Source organism: Xenopus tropicalis, chromosome 1, assembly GCF_000004195.4.
Source record: "Xenopus tropicalis strain Nigerian chromosome 1, UCB_Xtro_10.0, whole genome shotgun sequence".
NCBI lineage: Eukaryota > Metazoa > Chordata > Amphibia > Anura > Pipidae > Xenopus > Xenopus tropicalis.
The window spans coordinates 184,154,069-184,173,894 of record NC_030677.2 but is presented as its reverse complement, the minus strand read 5'-3'; the positions used below and the strand labels follow the sequence as shown (position 1 = coordinate 184,173,894).

The 19,826-nt window shown below is 38.8% G+C and overlaps 1 protein-coding gene across 3 annotated transcripts in view; it reads left to right on the top strand.

The window, feature by feature from the left end:
* ankrd31 (ankyrin repeat domain 31) overlaps positions 1–19,826 on the top strand; it is a 30,025-nt gene extending 10,199 nt beyond the window's left edge. For 2 of the 3 annotated variants that reach the window (XM_031893777.1, XM_031893787.1), the window contains 9 exons: positions 791–933; positions 1,281–1,443; positions 4,676–4,758; positions 6,165–6,252; positions 8,274–8,358; positions 10,898–11,846; positions 14,045–14,185; positions 16,314–16,410; positions 17,603–19,826. In XM_031893777.1, coding sequence (XP_031749637.1) covers positions 791–933; positions 1,281–1,443; positions 4,676–4,758; positions 6,165–6,252; positions 8,274–8,358; positions 10,898–11,846; positions 14,045–14,185; positions 16,314–16,410; positions 17,603–17,757 — 1,904 coding nt within the window. In that variant the 3' untranslated portion in view covers positions 17,758–19,826. The remainder of the gene's footprint in view (positions 1–790; positions 934–1,280; positions 1,444–4,675; positions 4,759–6,164; positions 6,253–8,273; positions 8,359–10,897; positions 11,847–14,044; positions 14,186–16,313; positions 16,411–17,602) is intronic. The other variant, XM_031893782.1, reaches the window with a different exon arrangement.

The following is a 19,826-nucleotide window of genomic DNA, read 5'->3' as shown; positions in this document are numbered from 1 at the left end:
CTCACTGCTCTTAAAAATATGCCTGTGTGCTCTTCTGTGTGTCTGCTTGCTCCATGTAATAAATGGCGCACAATACAAGTTTGCAAGGAAGAGCACAATGGGAAGTTTTAGGATTTTGAAGAGGTCAGCATGCCACTTGTTGCATTATGTCATGAATAATATTGCTTATAGGCAATGTTAACTTTCCTTGGCCAGGAGCAGAGAAAAGTAGGAGGGTGGCGCTGCACAGTGGGAGAGGGAGAGAGGCTGGGCTGCACAAGGTATATGGCCCATGGGCCGCCAGTTGGACAGCACTGATTCCGGGTGACTTACACACACTGGAAAAAGTGCCCCATGTGCCATTAGCCTCAATTAAACAATAACTACATATATTAACTATATAAGTACTATATACAGTGAGGGGCACAAGTAGTGGCATCTAAAATACATTAAATACAGTAAGAAGCAGTGTGCTTAACTGATAAAATGTACAAACCAGTTCTACAATATATCAGTTAGATGTTGTCAATCTCAGATGAAGTTCAGGTGAGGAAGAAAGACCTGGTTTAACCATAGCAAATTTCAAGACAGAATAAAAAATAATACATAAAAATATAACTGCACATACATCTTTATCTAAATAAATGAATTGTTTACTTTTTAATGTCACTGCATTTAAATAAATTTCAAATTCTTTCCAAATGCTCTTTCAAAATATGTAGAAACTTGCTGAGCAAAACTTTATATTAAACTTTATCATTGCAGTTATTTGGGGAATATGTCATATTATTGACTCGTTACTTTTTTATAGGCTGGACAGCAATGCACGAGGCGTCCTGTAAGGGCTTTACGGATATTATTGTTGAATTGCTTCATGCAGGTGCTGATGTAAACAGTAAATCACTCGATGGAATTCTTCCCATCCATGATGCTGTCATGGGGAACCATTATAAGGTGCATCTTCTGTTTATCTGACTGTTCATGGTGTAGTAAATCAGTAATCTATGCATTATTTTGTAATTGTAAAGTTGTTTTGTCAATCATTTACACCAAAAAATATAAAGTATACATAATTATTTTTAGACGGAAAGAGGGTATCAATTTAAAATTGCCCAGATTGTTCCTCTGAGCACTTTGGCACTTTTCTTTAATTAACGTGACTTACAACAGTGCCCCCTGCTGTTCTGTCTGGTTAGAGGTTGAACAGAATTGCAAACATTTAAGTTACTAGGTGTCTATGTGATCAATCAAATCCTTTTTTATCTGTTTTACAAAAGTTTAATTTATGATATTTTTTATAGGCTGCTAAGCTTTTACTTGAGTTTGGGGCAGATCCCTTTGAGAAAGATGAAAATCAAGAAAATGCTTTTGATAAATCCTGCAGTAAAGGAATGACACAGCTGCTAATATCCTACAGCCGTACCTTGCAGACTGCCTCCCAAGAAAATGTATCTGAAATATCTGGTATGTAAAGGACTTGGACTTGTAATTCCTACATTTTCCTTCCATGTATATAAGTTGGGCACATTTCCCCCACCCAAACCACACCATTTGTATTGCATATATCCCCTATGTTCGCCAGAACAATCACATTTTCCTAGAACAAATAACAGCTTTTAACCGACAGCCATTTTCCCTCTTTAGTCATCAGTGACATTTACATCTGCAAACAGCAAACTTCAATGAAGAATGCAGGCTTACACAGGCAGAACTTACTTTAGTAAAAATCCTGCTTGGATTGTGACCTGTAAGGCTAATGCTAAGACCATGCCAAGTTGCTGCAGGAGGAAAGGCATTTTGCAAAGATGACTTGCTCACTGTAGCAGAGATTTATTGTGGGCAACATTCCTAATGGTTAAACAGAGCTCAGGACAGGGAAAAAAACTTGTTTCTCCAGCAGAGTGCAGATGGGCTAAAGAAACCAGTAAATATTTAGGTGTGCAGATACCGTCAGAATTAACAAAGTTATATCAATATATTTACCCACACCTACGTCACTCTATATTAAAGCTGAATGAATCCTGGGATAGACATCATAATAATCCATGATAATCTTTCATGGATGGGTAGAATTCAAGCAGTAAAAATGTTCACAATGCCAAATATCCTGTACTTCTTACAAACCCTCCCGATTTCAATACCTAAGGCCTATTTTAAAAACTTGAAACCAATAATAATGAGGTTTGTATGGGCAAGCAAACTCTCAAGACTTCAATATAAACAATTGATCCTCCCTAAAGAGAGAGGAGGCCTAACACTGCAAGACGCCCAGCTCTACTATGCTGCAATTTAACTCACCTGTATTAAAAGCTGGGCAGGTGAAAAAACATTGGTAGATTTGGAGCAAATTAACTCCGAAGCACCCCTCACAAATTATCTGTGATCAGTCTTATCCCTAATTAGCAAACCAGTGAAAGTACACCCCCTATCAGGACCAACCTTCAAGTGGTGGTTTAAAAATAGGCAAGTGATGAAGTTAACTACATACTACAGGTATATGTGCTACAACCACTGATATTGAATCCCTCCTTTACCCCTAGTATGGATACAGGTACTTTCAAAAGATGGCAAACAAAAGATGGCTAACAAAAGATGGCTTACCTACTAAAATAATAGACTTTATAAAAAAACAACAAGGTAATACCCCTAGCTGGCATACAAAAATGGTGGGGACAGAACTACCACCAAATCCATCACTATATTCTATCAAAAAGGGAATTAGGTTGGAACAGACCACTTACAACTTGGGGAAGTATTCTGGATCGTTTAGACCTGATAGACAAACCAATCTCACCATTATATAATATACTGCTTCTAAAAAACATAATTATCCATAAACAACCATTTCAGATAGAATGGGAAAAGGAATTAAATGTGAAAATTCATGAGCGGACATGGAAAAGAATTTTAAATACAATACACAAATCTACAAGAGCAGTCTGGGTACGGGAGATAGATAACTATAGATTAGCCACTAGGTGGCACTACACCCCAGTAAAGCTCAAAAAATGTACACAAACAGCTCAGATTCAATGATCCTTCCGAATATGATCCCCGAAAGAATATTGTCCTCTCTGGCACACTCACCTTCACCACATTTACTCCATGCAGTGAAAACACTGATTCCCCGTAATTGGGAATCGATAAGTCCCCCATCTTAAAATGACACACATTTTACATAAAACTAGTGGGCTATATTGGAAAATCTGGGACCCCTGGCTTACCTTTTTAAAACTAAAATTACCCTCCCAGAGCTGATAATGTGAGATGACAAAGCCAGTAACGCGTATGGCAATATAACGAAACAAAAAATTAGACTACCGTTTGTGCCAGATACATCCTTGTTCTCAAGACTTTATTCAGTTGCATTGGATTGCTGTAAAGGCTTATTTACGGAATCCCCTCTCCCTTCTTGCCTTCTGTACCCCTTGCTTTATCTGTTGGAAAATAAAGGATATATTGAAAAAAAATTGTGGGGGGTTTACATGTCCTTTAAAATCCTTTGATTGGGTAGTGACAATATTTGCATATGTTTTAAAGCTTCACTTTAAGTTGGGCCATTGATGGGAAACTAATTGTGCAGAGCTGGTATTCCTGGACTGCATGGTGCCCCACTTCAAAAAAAAAATCTTGCCCACCCGTCCCATTCCACGCCCACCCTCCTCTCACTTCCACCTCCCTTATGTCCCCCATGCCCACCAGCTATCTCTTAGGTAGGTATATTCCACTATCTATGGAATATACCTAAATATGGGCTGTCAGATTCCAGCACAGCTTTGCCTGGTGTATTTTCCTTAAGTCTCCCTACTTAAAGTATAGCTATCAACCTGAGGGTGCAAGGGTGCAAACTTTTTAGACGCACACCAGGGACGGGCCGAGCCAGGCGCCCTAGGCAATTCGGTCGGTCACCTCACCCCTTCATCGCGCACCACCCCATCCCCCCCGTGCTCAATTCGAGCGCGGGGATGGGGAGGCGATGTGCGATGCAAAGCGAATAGAAGCAGATCACAGAATAGGGGTAGGCAGGAGAGGCTCCTGCCTGGCGCCCCCCAATCGTTGCACCCTAGGAAGCTGCCTCTTCTGCCTACCCCTAGCTCCGGCCCTGATGCCCACCCCCAGTTATTCTAGTCCCTTACCTTCTAGCCCAGGGTTGTATTCTAGGGATCGCTGTGCCTCAGTTTTGTATTGGTTACAGTGAAGTCCCTCAGTTTGTGTATATGCAGTAGAGTAAAATTTAGAACTCAGAAACTAGAAATTGGTCTTTACAGTGTGTGAACATGTGCCTGGGGCCACAGGGAGAATTGTAGGAAAGTTAGCCATGGCGGTACCCAGAGGCGTAACTATAGAGGAAGCAGACCCCACAGTCGTGAAAGTGGGGAGGGGGGCCTGGACCGTGGGGTCTGCTTCCTCTCTTGCTATGTAATAAGGCGATAGAAACACCCCTCCTAAACCAGCGGTTATAATCATGGGAGGAAAGGAGCCTAATAAACTGACTCCCCCCACAGTGATTTTACCTTTCCTTGTCTTAAACGTGTGTATTTAAAAAAATAATTTTCACTTGTTTACTTTTCAAAAAGCTTAAGTTCTGTTTGGGTGGATTTCCCCTTTAAGACAGCCTAATTAATGTGATACATGAATGATATGTTAAGGCACCTATGCAACTGCAAAAACTGATCAGTCTTATAATTTCTTCCAGAGGGAGATAATATGCAAGATAAAGCAAATTCTCATGCGTCTTCGGTTACTCCTCGGAATCCAACTAGAGAAAGATGTGGAACGGTACAAGATAAATATTTATATCTATTTTCTATTTATCATATTAAATATCTTTAGATTTTTGTAAGTATCTAAATATCTTATAGTATTTAGTAATTAAAGCATAACAATTTACAAAAAGGAATAATAAGGGGCCCATTTATCCATTTCGGTTGTTTAAAAGTACGATTGGCAAAAATCACGGTACTGATCCGAAAGTTATGAAACTTTCATATCCGAAGGGTCATAAACGGTGCGACTTCAATGCATGATTTTTGAAGCTTTCCATAGGGCTCAATGGCACTCTGCAGCTCCAACCTGGCCCAAGGAAAGTCTCCCATAGGGCTCAATGGCACTCTGCAGCTCCAACCCGGCCCAAGGAAAGTCTCCCATAGGGCTCAATGGCACTCTGCAGCTCCAACCCGGTCCAAGGAAAGTCTCCCATAGGGCTCAATGGCACTCTGCAGCTCCAACCCGGCCCAAGGAAAGTCTCCCATAGGGCTCAATGGCACTCTGCAGCTCCAACCCGGCCCAAGGAAAGTCTCCCATAGGACTCAATGGCACTCTGCAGCTCCAACCTGGCCAAAAGATACCCAAGCTTGAATGAATTCTGAAACTTTTGTTATTGTTGCGAACAGTACAACTTTTTCGTACAATATTAACGTTAACAGTATGAACGGATCTAAACTTTAGAAAAAATAGATTTTTTTGGATTCGTGGCCATCGTACTTTAATGAATGGGCCCCCTAAGAGTGGAGTTTCATAATTGATTGACTAGTTTTGAAGGTATTTTATACATTTAAAGGGATGCTGTAGTTATGTGATTATTCTGATTTTTTACAAGTTTTATGATTTATAGAGTTTATAGAGTTGTTTTAGGTTGGAATCTAATGATAAACTGATGTTCGGATGTCATATTCTGATATATACAGGTATGGGTTTTGCTATCAAAACCCATCATCCAGAAAACACCAAATAACAGAAAGCAGTCGTCTATATAATCTATTTTAATCAAATAATTCACATTTTTAAAAATGATTTCCTTTTTCTCTGTGATAATAAAACAGTACCCTGCACTTGACCATAACCAATAATCCTTATTGGAGGCAAAACATTCATTTTGGAATTAATGAATGTTTAAATTATATTTTAGTAGACTTAAGGTATAGAGATCCAAATTACAGAAATCATTTTGGATAACAGGCCCCATACCTGTATTGTGTAAGTTTTATTTCTTGTACCTGGTTAAACATTCCGTATAACTGATCCTGTATTGTGGCTGTGGTGTGATTGGTTTTAACTTAACACATAAATCACAATGATTTACTACATGTAATTCAAAAAAGGATTTTTTTTAGCGTAAATTCATATTGCTTTATACAGTAGTAAGCTATTTCTAGCAATAATGTTTGCTATTTTTTTCCCAATAGCTTCTGTATACTCTAGACACTTCAGAAGACACAAACAATAGACAAGGAAAACTCTTGTTAAAAGAAATTCTGACACCATTAGATGCAGGTAAACTGAAATCCTATATAGATATTGGCCACTGTACCCTCTTTAGTTATTGTTCCTGCTAAGAATTTTGTTGACCAATAATCTTGGGAAATGTTACCCAAATATTATAAATGTATTGAAGGATATATCATAAAGGTGCATCAACTGCAAATTTCCCTTTATTTTATTGCAATGAAGTGCAATATATATATTATAATATTTGGAGTTTTAGATATTGTTTTATGAGCAGGACAGGGTGCACCATTTTGATTGATGAGGCATGAGTGTACAGATCACTTGTGTCCGCTATTAGATGAGAAGACAGATCCCTGGTGGGTCCCAGACGTGATCCTCACCTGCCGCTCCCCCGCTGCAATTCTTCCCCCCTATTGTGGCAAAGTATAAGGTACGCACGGGGTGGGGGGGGGGGGGGAAGGAGCTGTTATTGGGTGAGTGGGTTGTTATGGGCTCCTAAGTGGGTGTGGGGCCCCTGGGGTACCAGCCCCCAGTCTGACCCTGAATTTTGCTGTTGTTTCGCAAATTTTTAGGCAAAGGAAACGGGGCAGATTCACTCATCACTATTCTTGTATAGATAAATACCATCAAATAATAAAATATTTTTTAATATTGCTAACATTGGCTCTCTCTTTCTATAGAAAGGCTATTTTTATTGGCTTTATTATTGCAGTTAATGATATGTATACACTTTTTAAATATATGTGACATATGTGAGGATACATACTTACAGGACCAAAATTAAAAATAAAGTCATTTGGTTGAATTCACAAAAATGTTGGTAAAGGAAAATGTTGTAAAAATTGTGTATTTGCGCTGACTTATGCACAGACCAATTTTCCATAATTTTTCCACCTCTGCCGAAAATGTTCCAAAATTGTTACTAAAAAGTAAAAGTGGCTAATTTTTGTACCCACAACATTTTTACAGACACTTTTTATTCCAAAATGCAAATTAATGGATTATGGCACTTTTGAGGTAGAATGATTGCATTAGTAAGGGTATCATTTATATGTGGCTTTTTTGAGCCTCATGGGGCTCTAAGAACTTTACAGCAAGCAAGGCAGCGATTATATGCACACTAAGGGGCACATTTATCAAAATGTAAGTTTAAAGCTTAATGCATAAAAACGTACCCACGTTCTGTTAATTCCTGTGGGAAGTGCATTTATCAAATGGTGAACTTTAACTTTCACCCACTGATAAATAAGCTTCTGAAAATCCCATAGGAATGAATAGAACATTGGTGAACTGAATCAGGGTCTCTAGGCCAATGTGGCTAATGAGCAAGAAATGCTTTTAAAGCTTTGCATGGGTATTCAGTCTCTATCCATTTAATTATGTTATACATGAGGTTTTTGAGAAGACAGATCCCTGGTGGGTCCCAGACGTGATCCTCACCTGCCGCTCCCCCGCTGCCCTCCCTCCCTCCCCCCTACTGTGGCAAAGTATAAGGTACGCACGGGGTGGGGGGGGGAAGGAGCTGTTGTTGGGTTAGTGGGCTGTTATGGGCTCCTAAGTGGGTGTGGGGCCCCTGGGGTACCAGCCCCCAGTCTGACCCTGAATTTTGCTGTTGTTTCGCACATTTTTAGGCAAAGGAAACGGGGCTGATTCAGTCATCACTATTCTTGTATAGATAAATACCATCAAATAATAAAATATTTTTTAATATTGCTAACATTGGCTCTCTCTTTCTATAGAAAGGCTATTTTTATTGGGGTTATTATTGCAATTAATGATATGTATACACTTTTTAGATATATGTGACATATGTGAGGATACATACTTATATGATCAGTTCTAGAACCTTGTGCCCTGAGTTAGCATAAACACAGATGCACTGCACTGATCATTGTATTTACAATACCTGACTCCCCACATAATGATAATGACATTGCATTTGATAATTATACTGACACCTTTGGAAGAAATAATCTTTGTGGTTAGTAAATAAGCAGAAGAGAGAGACTTGTGCCAAAATCCAAACAATAATGCCAGTATTATGTATTGCTGCTATGTATTTACAGAAGAAACGTGCCTGGTTAAAGCTAATTTAAATGATGTAGTCAAAATGCAGAAGAATGAAAGAGAAATTCTTGCAAAAAGGTACAGGTAAAATCATCTTCGGTGATTACTTTTTTAGTGCTAGAAATGTGTGTCTCTTAAATTTAAAGAAAATACATTCTGTTGTATAGTATATGATTCAAAAAAGGGTAAAAGAAACAATCCCAGTAGCATGGACAACTGAAAAGATATCCCATAAACGTGGCTTTGGGGAGGACATTGGGATTCATTCTAAACCTAGATAGGCACCAGTTCAAATAGAAAACTGCAGAAAATATAAGGTTAGGTGATTGGATAGGATAGGTGGTATTTTGCCTAACAAAGGGGCCTGGTTGCTCTGACAACTCGTAATTTTACTTACTCAGTTAGCCAATAAAAGGTATCACCTAACCTTATATTTTCTGCATTTTTTCAATGGCTAACACGGTACAACATCTTAAAATTAGAAACCCGAACATTTTTCATTTTAGTGACTTACATGAAGATTTTTGTTGGTATTTAATAAAAAGGTCTGACAAGGGACACCAATATATGTCACTGTTCTGTGCACCCTACTTCCCCAAGAAAAGCTTTATTTAGACTGGGACCCTCAAATACATTTGATGTGTCACTCATACCTGATAAAGCCAGGGCCGCTCTTGCCATGAGGTGAGGTGAGAACCTTGCCTCAATTGCAGTGAGCAGACAGAAGGCAAAAAGCTGCCTCTGGTAAATTTAAGAGCTGAATTTTAGTTTTTCAAATAAACATTTGGCTCTGTTAGGGGAAAGAGCACAATAGCACTCTCTGCACTAGTGCTGTGGCTCCCTCTTGACCCGCATCAACACTACATTTCTAAGCTTTGAGCTGTAGAGAGAGGGGGTGGCATCTGGGCTGCTGGCTCGGGTGGCAGCTGCCCCAGAATCGGCACTGGATACAGTAGGAAACTTTTACAATTAAAGTGAAAATTTATGTTCAAATTACCATTTAGTATGTTATAGATGGGACTATTCTAAGGAACATTTTTTTATTGTTTGTGTTTTTTTCTTTAAATTATTAGCATTAGTATTTGGAATGCAGGATATTTCCACTTTCTAGAATGATTTGAATTAATTGTAAAACTGGGCAGCAAATTACTAAATGATGTTATAAACATTTTATGTTATACACTAAATGTGATTGGGTTTACTGTCTTCATCTTTTATTATTTGTGGTTTTTTAATTATTTAGCTTTTTATACAGCAGCTCTCTAGTCTGGGATTTCAGCAGCTATTGGGTTGCTAGGGCCTAATTTAACCTAGCAGCCAGGCAGTGGTTTGAAAATGAGACAGGGATATGAATAGAATAGGGCCTTCGTAAAAGATGAGTAATTAAAAGTAACAATAACAATGAAATTGTAGCCTCACAGAGCAATAGTGTTTGTTGCATTTTGGGGACAGTGACCCGCATTTGAAAGCTAGAAAGATTAAAATCAAAGATGAACCACCCCTTTAACTGATTTGGGGGTTAATGTGGAGGATATACAGTATCTTGCAACTCTAGGCAGTGTCAGTCAGTGTCTAGCAAAGCTGACATTCTCTCTTGTATAGAAAATTAGCATTGATAGACATAACTTTGACTCACCAGATCCTTGGTACAACTTTATCTTCAAGGAGAAAGAAAGGTAAAAACTAAGTAAGCTTTATCAGAAAGGTCTATGTAAATACAGCCATAAGCACTCACAGAAACGCTGCACTGGCCTCTCTGAAAAAAAGCTTAGTTGTGTCTGTAATTCCTGTGCAGCTTTCTGTTCTCTGCTCTTTCCTGCTCCCCCCTCACTCAAGAATGCTAATAACTCACCCCCCCCCCCTTAGGAATGTGGATCTGAGCCAATCAGCAGGAAGCTGACTCATAGTCTTACTAACTGAGCATGTTCAGTTTGGTCTGCATGTCTGTGCAGGAGTGAGGCATTATGGGAACTTTCTATACACAGCTCCGCGTTTTTTGTTCCTGTTTGGCTTCAGATCTTTTGAACAGGAGAAATATGGGGAGACGTAAGGGCACTATTGAGACAACTGAAGGTATGCCTGCAGCTTGAGATTAACTCTTTATTAGCCTTTCCTTCTCCTTTAATAATGAAGTGCAGTTTTGTGATCCTTTCCTTAATAATAATAATAACAATAGTAATAAGGACATTAATGAGCTGGAAAGAACACAGAGATGGCAACATAATTGGTGTGGATGGAACAAATAAACTACTTAAACAAAAACTCAGAAAGTGTGGTTTGTTTTTTAGAAGTGAGTGTTATGATAACTCTTTACATATAGGTTAGATACCATTATAAAAAGATGGCAAGTAATGTTTTTCACACAGAGAAGAACAAAAGACAAGAGGAGTGTTTTTCACCTTGCTCTAGGTCCGTAACAAATAGGTATGGTTTACTTGAGTAAAAGATTGATGGACATATGTTGGTCTCATGAAAGAGGTGATCATAAATTTATTGCAAATTAGGTAATTAAGTATAAATACATTATAGGCTGATAAAGATATTGTCATATAATAGAGAGTAGCAGCAGGAAAAAGTTACTTCCAGGACTCGGTTAATACTGACTTCTGTTTCTTTTCACAAGGGCCTCTGTTGATTCATTTAAACAAGGGATCTTAAGAGAGAAGATAGCAGAGCTGGCAGCGAGGCAGAACATACTTCAGCAAGTTGTTTGCCAGCAAAAGGAAGTGTCTCAGAAAATAGCTGCCCATAAGCAAAGTAAGAAATCAGATGCATATAGGCTAGAGCAAAGCTCATTTCTGCATTCCTGTAATATGTCTCCTGGAAGGAATCAGATGCCTGCAGTATGGTCAGTTAGTGCAGGGCTGGATGCCAGCATTGCTAATGGAAGCACCGAGGCAACTGTGGTACCAGCAATATCTGGATCACCAGACTTGGAAAACAACACATTGCAAGAGATACTTATGAGATCCATTGGTATAGGAGACATCCCTGCTAATGTTGTTACTGCAAAAGAAAGCACAGCAAACGGCAAACGGTTAAAAGAAAAGTCATTGGAAATAGAAAATGCCTTTTTAGATTTAGGCTCATCTTTTAGCAGCAGCCCTTCAACCCTGCAGAATGTGACAAATGAGCATTTAGCTTTTACAAATACACTGTGCATGTCTACTAATCCAGTACCTGTAACCAGCACTTTAATTATTAAAGAAACAGGAAAAACTATGGTCCAAAATACTAATCCAGTCAGACACAGTTACCAGATGCCTCACACAGAACATTCCCATACTCATCATGCGGACATGGTCTCCCACCAGAAAGAAAAAATGTCCTGGTTTTCAGTCAACAACCTGACAAGTGTGGGGAAACCTCATCATGGAATGGTAGATCAAGCATCCACAAGCCATGTTGCTTCTGTCCAAAGCAATCCTGTTCAGAGATCTGAGAGCCTATCCACAGCAAAGAGTCATACAGGGAGAGCAATACGACAAAGGCCTAATAAAGTTCACATAAAAGACCTTATAAAAAATGGGAAACTGAAGCCAGGAGAAGACGTTTTAGAGTTTAAAATACAGGTAGTGACGTTCTAAGATAAATACCTAACATAGAATTGCTTTTAGATGCAAAACTGTGTTTTTACAGGTAAGGTTAAATTAAAATATAGAGCACCTTTTTGTAGACAGCGGTGTTTCTCTGTGCCATCTTGAGGCATTATGCTCCATTATAGATATTCATGTATTTACTGTAATGTGTTCCTTCTTAACAAAGCAATTACTGGAGAGACACCCAGTAGTTATTTACGGCATTACTTTCTAGTGTCCAGGGTTAAATAGTAGCAAGTAAAATAGGAGCCGCACACAAATTGTATTACAATGGTGCTATGGCTATATATTGGGCCACAGAGTGTGAAAAACTCTCCGAGTGGAAAAGCCGTCCTTTGTGCACCACCACCACTACAGTAGCTACCTGGCTAAATGCATTTGTAATTTCTTTTAGTGCTAAATGCTCTGGACTAATTTTTGTTTGTCAATGGCAATTTGCTGCATGAACTACACATTACGTTCACTCACGCTGGGACCAGCTTTAGAGTCAAAGTAGGCCCTGACATATTTTATGAGAATAAATATGATTGCTAGAATAACTTATAGGCGCAGTGAAGGAATGATTTGGAGCATTGGGTGGGGGGGAGGGCGAGAAATGTGTAGAGGATATTAAAGTGACACTGTCATGGGAAATGTACAAATTAGTGTATCATCTAAAAATGAAATAGAACATGTGACTTGATCTCCATAGAGCTGCAAACTGGATCAAGTGTCCCAGCGGACTTACAATCTCTTTTCCATGTTAAATTAGTGGTAAATGATCTGATGTCATTGCTTTCAGTGCTGTGGTTTGTTCCCAAGGCAAATAACATCAATCACTTCACTCAAATTTGCATTTGGGGGAATGATGCGCAGTAATATAAAGGGAAGAGGAATTTTTGATACATAAAAACATTTCTGTGTATTGTAATGTAATAGAAATACTCTTTTTGCACAACTGATATGGGATCATATCAGACATAAATCAAGCCCTTTGATAATGTAAGTGGCTGACTAAGGGCTCTGGCACACGGAGAGATTAGTTGCCTGCGACAAATCTCCCTGTTCGCAGGCGACTAATCTCCCCGAGTTGCCATCAGTTGCCATCCCACCAGCGACAATGTAAGTCGCCGGTGGGATGGCACACGCGGCGGCGCAATTTCGTCAAATCGTCGAAAATGCCTTGCGAGGCAATTTCGTCGATTTGCCAAAATCGCCTGCGCAACGTGTGCCATCCCACCGGCGACTTACATTGTCGACGGTGGGATGGCAATTCGGGGAGATTAGTCGCCCGCGAACAGGGAGATTTGTCATGGGCGACTAATCTCCCCCTGTGCCAGAGCCCTAAAGGGTTGTGTTGTGTGCAAAAGCAGACAACAAATGGGCATAAGGCAACCTGTCATTCATTAACTTATCCTGCTGCAAGAGGAGTACAAGCATAAATTAGGTTGTACTAGGGCACATTTGCTCGCTATTGGTTTGAGAAATACACAAAAAGGTGGGTTGTGTGAGTGTGGGAGCACACCAAGGCCAAGCAAAATGTACAAGTACAATGGAAGTGCAAATCATCTGGCCATAGTAGCTACAAGCCTACAAAAAATGGGGGATTATTCAATGCACATTCTCAGGTCCCGTTTCACTACTAATTTTGTAACTATGCAAGTATAAATATTTTTTAAAAATGGGTTTGTAGTTACAGGGTTATGATGGTAAAATTGACAAGTCATAATACCATATTATATATATACACACACAAAGTTTTCATAGGCTGGCACCTCGCTGTGGTTTTAAGGCTTCTCATAAACAATAAGGTGTATCTGTGAAGGTTCTCATTCATCCAGGTCATGGTATATCTGTAGTAATAAGTCAAATCAACTGGACTTGCTGTGTTTTTCTTAAAGACTTCTGAAATGAGAAAGCCAGTTGGATGACTAGAGAAACACAGCCAATTGATTTGACTTATTACTACATATAAATTAGAGGTGTCAGTGCAACAACAGCTTTTGTCTGACAATTCTGCCTTAAAGGGAATATATAACCAGTGTATTACTTATTAAAAGCATAGACATTTATCTTCTGAGCACTTGTGCAATTTACACTGATACAATGCTTGGATGATTGTTAATATCACCTGTTCATGTAATATGTGTCCTTTTAATGTCTAATTCCACTTGCATTTTTAATTGCTCTAGGAATATAGTCACAAAGCCAGTCTTTTGCCAGATGGTACGATAAAGGACAGTACCGGTATGATCTATCTCGAATTAGCCCACTGGCTAAAAGCAATTCTAGGAAATAATATCTCCATCAGCTGGAAGTATATAATCAACAAGGTTTGTCATTTTTTATCTTGTTCTTTATTAAATCTGCAGTGGGTTGTAGCAAAGCCATGAAAACCACAGGCTGTCATAATCATGACTGATATTGTTGCAAGGTTCTGCCATGAATAAAGCTTTTGGAACCTTTTAAATCTGCTGTCCTGGTGCTCAACAAGTGCGTGCTCAACTGTTTGGATTTTTGAAGGCGTATCATTTGTACCCAATATTGTAAAATATAAGGCTATTAGAAGCCGCTGTGAAGTTCAATGTTTATATAAAGGTGCTTTTATACAGATCACGAAACTCAGCATGACTCTTAGTATGCTTATACAGAGGGTACAGTGTACATTATATTTTATAATACACAAGTTATCTTGAGTCATGTGGCACGTGACATCACAAAGCATTTATTATAACTTGACGACATAATTAAGCATAATTAGTTTGGATTTATTTTACTGGTTTTGTTGGGGCTTTTGTGCTTATATTGGATTGTACTGTACATGTTTTATCCCTTCTGATGGATTTCTGCTTACTGTGTATTGAGTATATATAAGCTGATTGATGTAGGCCCTGACTTACCTAACCCTTATCTATGTGTTTTTCTGATAAGCTCTTTGCCTGTAAGGTCAGTAAAACTGTATAGCTGACAGCAGTAACAGGTCCATAAGGCTGGCATAAGGTCAGGGCAGACCACAGGAAATAACAGGCCCATTAGGCAGGCAAGAGGTCAGGACTGGCAGCAGGCAATATTAAAGGAACAGTAACACCAAAAAATGAAAGCATTTTAAAGTAATTAAAATATAATGTACAGTTGCCCTGTGCTGGTAAAACTGGTGTGTTTGCTACAGTAACACTACTATAGTTTATAAAAATGAGCTGCTATGTCAACATGGGGGCAGCCATTGAAGCTGGAAAAAAGGAGAAAAGGCACAGGTTACATAGCAGATAACGGATAAGCTCTGTAGAATACAATAGTGTTTTATCTGTTATCTGCTATGTGCCTGTGCCTTTTCTCCTGTAAATGGCTGCCCCCGTGGCTACACAGCAGCTTTCTTTATATTAACTATAGTAGTCTTTCTAAGGAAAACACACCAGTTGTACCAGTACAGGGCAGTATTACATTATATAGTAATTACTTTTATACACTTTCATTTTTTGGTGTTACTGTCCCTTTAAGCCTGTCTAGGAGAAAGGAGAAAGTCAGTAGATGGATTTTAAGGGCAAGGCAGGATCATAGTCACTTACACAACCAAGTATTGTGGACAATAGACATAGAAGAATCCACTGGAGAGCCAAGCTGTGCAATAAAGTTTTAGATCTATATTTGAGATGCATAGCGCTAAGTGTTTTGAAGTAGGAGTGGCGAACCTTCCACAATGTTTAAGGAACTAAACTGTTGGAACTTTGAATATATTAGGGAAATCTGCTGAATACCGTGGACAATATTTGAAGGCTTAATGATCCAGCACAGAGTATAAGAGGAGGCAGTCTTAAATAGCCCTTTAATTGGCGAGTTACCTGCAAGCTTGTGTGATGTCCTGAAAATAGGTTTAAGTCTACATTATCCTTCTCCAGAAGACTTGACTTATCAGTCCAATGTATGTTTCTGTAGCCCCAAAGAATTGTAAAAACTGTAAATTGTAAAATAAAAAAAAGGCTCTTTACAACTCTGTGAACAGGAAAGGGCATAAAGACATAAGCTCTGTCTGTCTTTCACGCGCATGGCAGTTTGCAGCCTTTTTTTCATCTTTGCACTCTGCATTGCTCTTCTTAAATTACTCCAAAAATCTCTTTATACATTTCTTTGTCTTTCAATACCTTGTACATATTTGGACACTTTCTGGATCTTTGAATGGCAACGTTAAAACTATCTGTTCTGCTACAGTCACTGGCTGGATCCTTGACCATGGGCTAGCCAGCTAGAGGCATGTGGGCTGGATGCAGCTTCCCAAGGGTTCTCTATTTCCCTGTCTGGTCAAGGACCCAAAGTGTTTTCCGTGCAATATAATTGTTTCACCACACAGAAGAAGCATTGAACCTAATAAATGATTTCTTTTTTTTTTTAGTCATACTCTTTCTCCAAGTTTGTTTTTTAAGTGGGGCATAATTTCATATACAGCTTATGTTTTTGGATTTTTAGGTTACATACTGTGGAAAAGACCTCAAAAGTTGTATTCTTCAGAAAGACCCTATGAGTAGAGAATTTCTACAGCCTACTTCAGACAGCCAGGCGGCAGGTAAGTACAAATTCATGTCACAGTATTCTGTGAATCCCAGTAAGTTAGGCCAAGAAATGTGCTGAAATACAGTATATCACTTTCTGCTATATGAAAGAGTTTATAGTGTGAGTAGCTAATGTGCTGCTGTGATGTTGGACTGTGGGTAACGGAGTGCTAACCTCTAATGACGTCCATGGCCAGATCACTTAGTGCTGCTAAGGTTTCAGTAACATCACAGGGTCTAATTTTCCAATTTTCACATCCATGAAACACCAGGTTCATACCTCTCTTGTAATTTAAGGGACTCGGAGTTCTTATACCTAAAAACACTTTGTTAACAATGAGCACATTCAATAGGACTTGATATTGTTGATATTGTGTTGATATTACATTCTGCCTATTGTTTTCATTTGAAAATCAGTATTTTCTTTATTGTTTTTGCCATTATAAAGCATTAAATTTAAAGTTGGGCTATATACACTGAACTTACCTTCCCCTTCCTTTATAAAGGGGGAAAGTCTTTCGCATCGCTTCCGTATTCTGAACAAAAACCAAAGTGATGCGAAGGGCTTTCCACCGGTGACTCCTGTTTTTGCAGGGGAAAAGCAATTTCAGAGTGGTTATTTACCTGCCATAGAAGAGATCTATCATAGGCAACTGAACTGCTCCTTTGGTCCTTCTGCTGATTGGCTGCTGGGGAGGGGGAAAGGTGTGATATCACTCCAACTTGCAGCTCAGCAGTAAAGTGTGACAGAAGTTTCACAAAACACAGGTCACATAGCTGTGAAACTTCAAAATTATATATGCTAAATACATTTCAATGCGGGATTCTGCTGGAGAAGCTCTATTAATGTGTTTTGAAACATGACAGTATTCCTTTAAACAAACAAAGCTCTCCTTTACCTAACATGCAGTCTTTGAGCAGCTCATTAACGGGGGCCTTCTCAGTGGACTCTTTCAAAATTCTGGGGTAACAGGAATTACTAAACTAAAACATGTTTCATATTATTGTTTAGTGCTAGAAATAACAGAAACCATAGATGTTTCTTAATTAAAACAATAGGCAATTCTTTCAGCTTACCGGTATATTGTAAAGGGTGTATACTGTCCCTTTAAGCAGCTGGGCACAGAACTGAAATCACCAGTAATAATATATAGGTTGTTCAGCTCCTTGGCATAATACAATAACTTATGTGGGTTTGTGTTGCAGCTTTGCCCAGCATGAGTTCCAGTATACAGAAAGAACCGCTTCACGTGTTTAGAATAAAGGATATTTTAATTTTCGATAACGATGAGTTTCTACCATGCCACATAATGGATCGCTACTGGAAGAAGTTTATTGATTCTGATAGCTTAGACCTCTAAGCAATGCCAGTAATCCTCTCTCTACATTTTATCAATGTGGCACCTGTATGTTTAATATTAATCTATATTTGATTGTTTGCAGCAGAAAATCCATAGGAGTTATTGTTAGAGTGTGTGGCCTGTATGCCATGTGATATGCCACTCTACCTGCAGAACTGGTCTCTTATTTCCATTACACAGACATTCACTGAATATTGCACTTTTCTGTTGTTTGTTTACAATTACAGAATAGGGCAGGTAAATGTTAAAATAAGGAGAATCAATTTGTAGCAGCTTTCAGATTACATGGAATAATTTGCAGTGACAGGGACTAGAGCCACAGTTATTTATACCAAGCACAAGGCTTTGCTTTTTTTTATTGCCTGTTCCTGTTTTTCATTCTACTAAAGGCAGTCTGTCGCCATCCGCTTCACATCTAACTACTCCATCCCCAATGGCTCTGCTAGATTGCTTATTTGCTTTATAGGCGAAGTGCCACGGCTAAATGAATAGACAGATAGCATCTGAACGCAGATTTACAAATTACAGGTTAGCAAATGAAGCTTAAAAAATATAACTCATATCTGACCTTAACTACCCTGAAGTGTTCAGGCTTCACTGAAACCCAAACCCATTCACAGAAGGTGGGCCCAGGTAAATGTATTTACAGCCCAAAGCTCCTTGGCTCTTGGGTTTAAGGTGTTTTCATGTCTAATACTAAAGCGCAGAAATGTTAACTTGAAGCCACTTTAATTTTTCATGTGATCCTTGCCTGTGTCAGAGCATACAGATAAGGCCAAGGGCACAGAAGTGTCCAATACTCCAACCCATCATGCCTCCTGTCATTGATATTCACATTTCGGTGCTTTTTGGGTTTACATTCACATGAATGATAGGAGACATAAGCAGCAGAGATGTTCTGTATACCATAGGCCTTATCTGAAAGCCTGAGACACAGGAAGCAATTAGGGTAAAGGACTAATTATACACAGTGTATTATCTGCCATTACATTATCTCTTCTGATTCCAGGAGCTGCAAACACTGATTTCATTTGAGTTTATTTATAACAAAACAAAAATAAAAAATATTGTTTTATTTGTCATGGAAAGTATAGGAAAAACACGTTTTTCTAACTAACCCATTTAAGCCCATGTAAAACATAGATTCACAAGTTCAGACCAGCACTCTTCTTGTAACTCAATGCTTTTTTATTTATACTTGTGTATCGTTGTGTATATATATATATTTAGAGCAGGGCCGCCTCAGGGCTCAGTGCACACATTGGTGCCACCATGCAAGAGTGCACTCTGCAGCAGAAGAGTCTAAATTCCAATTTAAAAATCTAAATTTTGACTCTTTTAAGTTACTAGGAGTGGCTTTTTACTGCCCCTAGTAACTTGCGGGGTGCTGCTGCCTGAGGTAAGTTTCTCAACTCATCTCATGGCAGCAGTGCCCCTGATTTTGTTTGCAAATGTTTGCATTTTTGTTTGTGAATAATTGCATTTCCAGCATGCACCATAATAATGTCAGTAGTATGCACTTACTAAATGCAAGTCAGCCCCATGTGCAGATGCAACCAGCTAAGGGAACCCTGGATTTAATGGCAAGTCCAGGCTGATGTTAATTCCAGGTCTCCTTTATGTTGGATTCCTCCATATTTTTCAGTGATTCATTTAATAATAATACGTTCCCAATAAAAATACACCCTCCAATATGAGTCATGGCAGTCAAGGCTCAGCATCATAAGCCCGTCTGTGTGCCTCCAAGCCAGCAATGTCATCATTCCTACTGTACAGCACCTCTCCCCACTGCCTCTTGGCTACATCACTAGGGTGGAAGAAGCTACCAGTGCAGGCATTTTATTGGGCTGTATGTTTTATAGAATCTTAAGTTGTGTTTGCTTTGTACTGTAGTTCAAATATTTTGACTCTTTATTTTAATTTTTTATTCTTTACAACAAAGTCTACTGTTTTACTTTTGCTGTTTAAAAATGTTGTGCAGCTATAAAATCATAAACCTATAATGCAATAAACATAGTTTGTTCTATAGTGAATGTTATATAAAGTAAAACTACGTTGCCTTTGGTTCA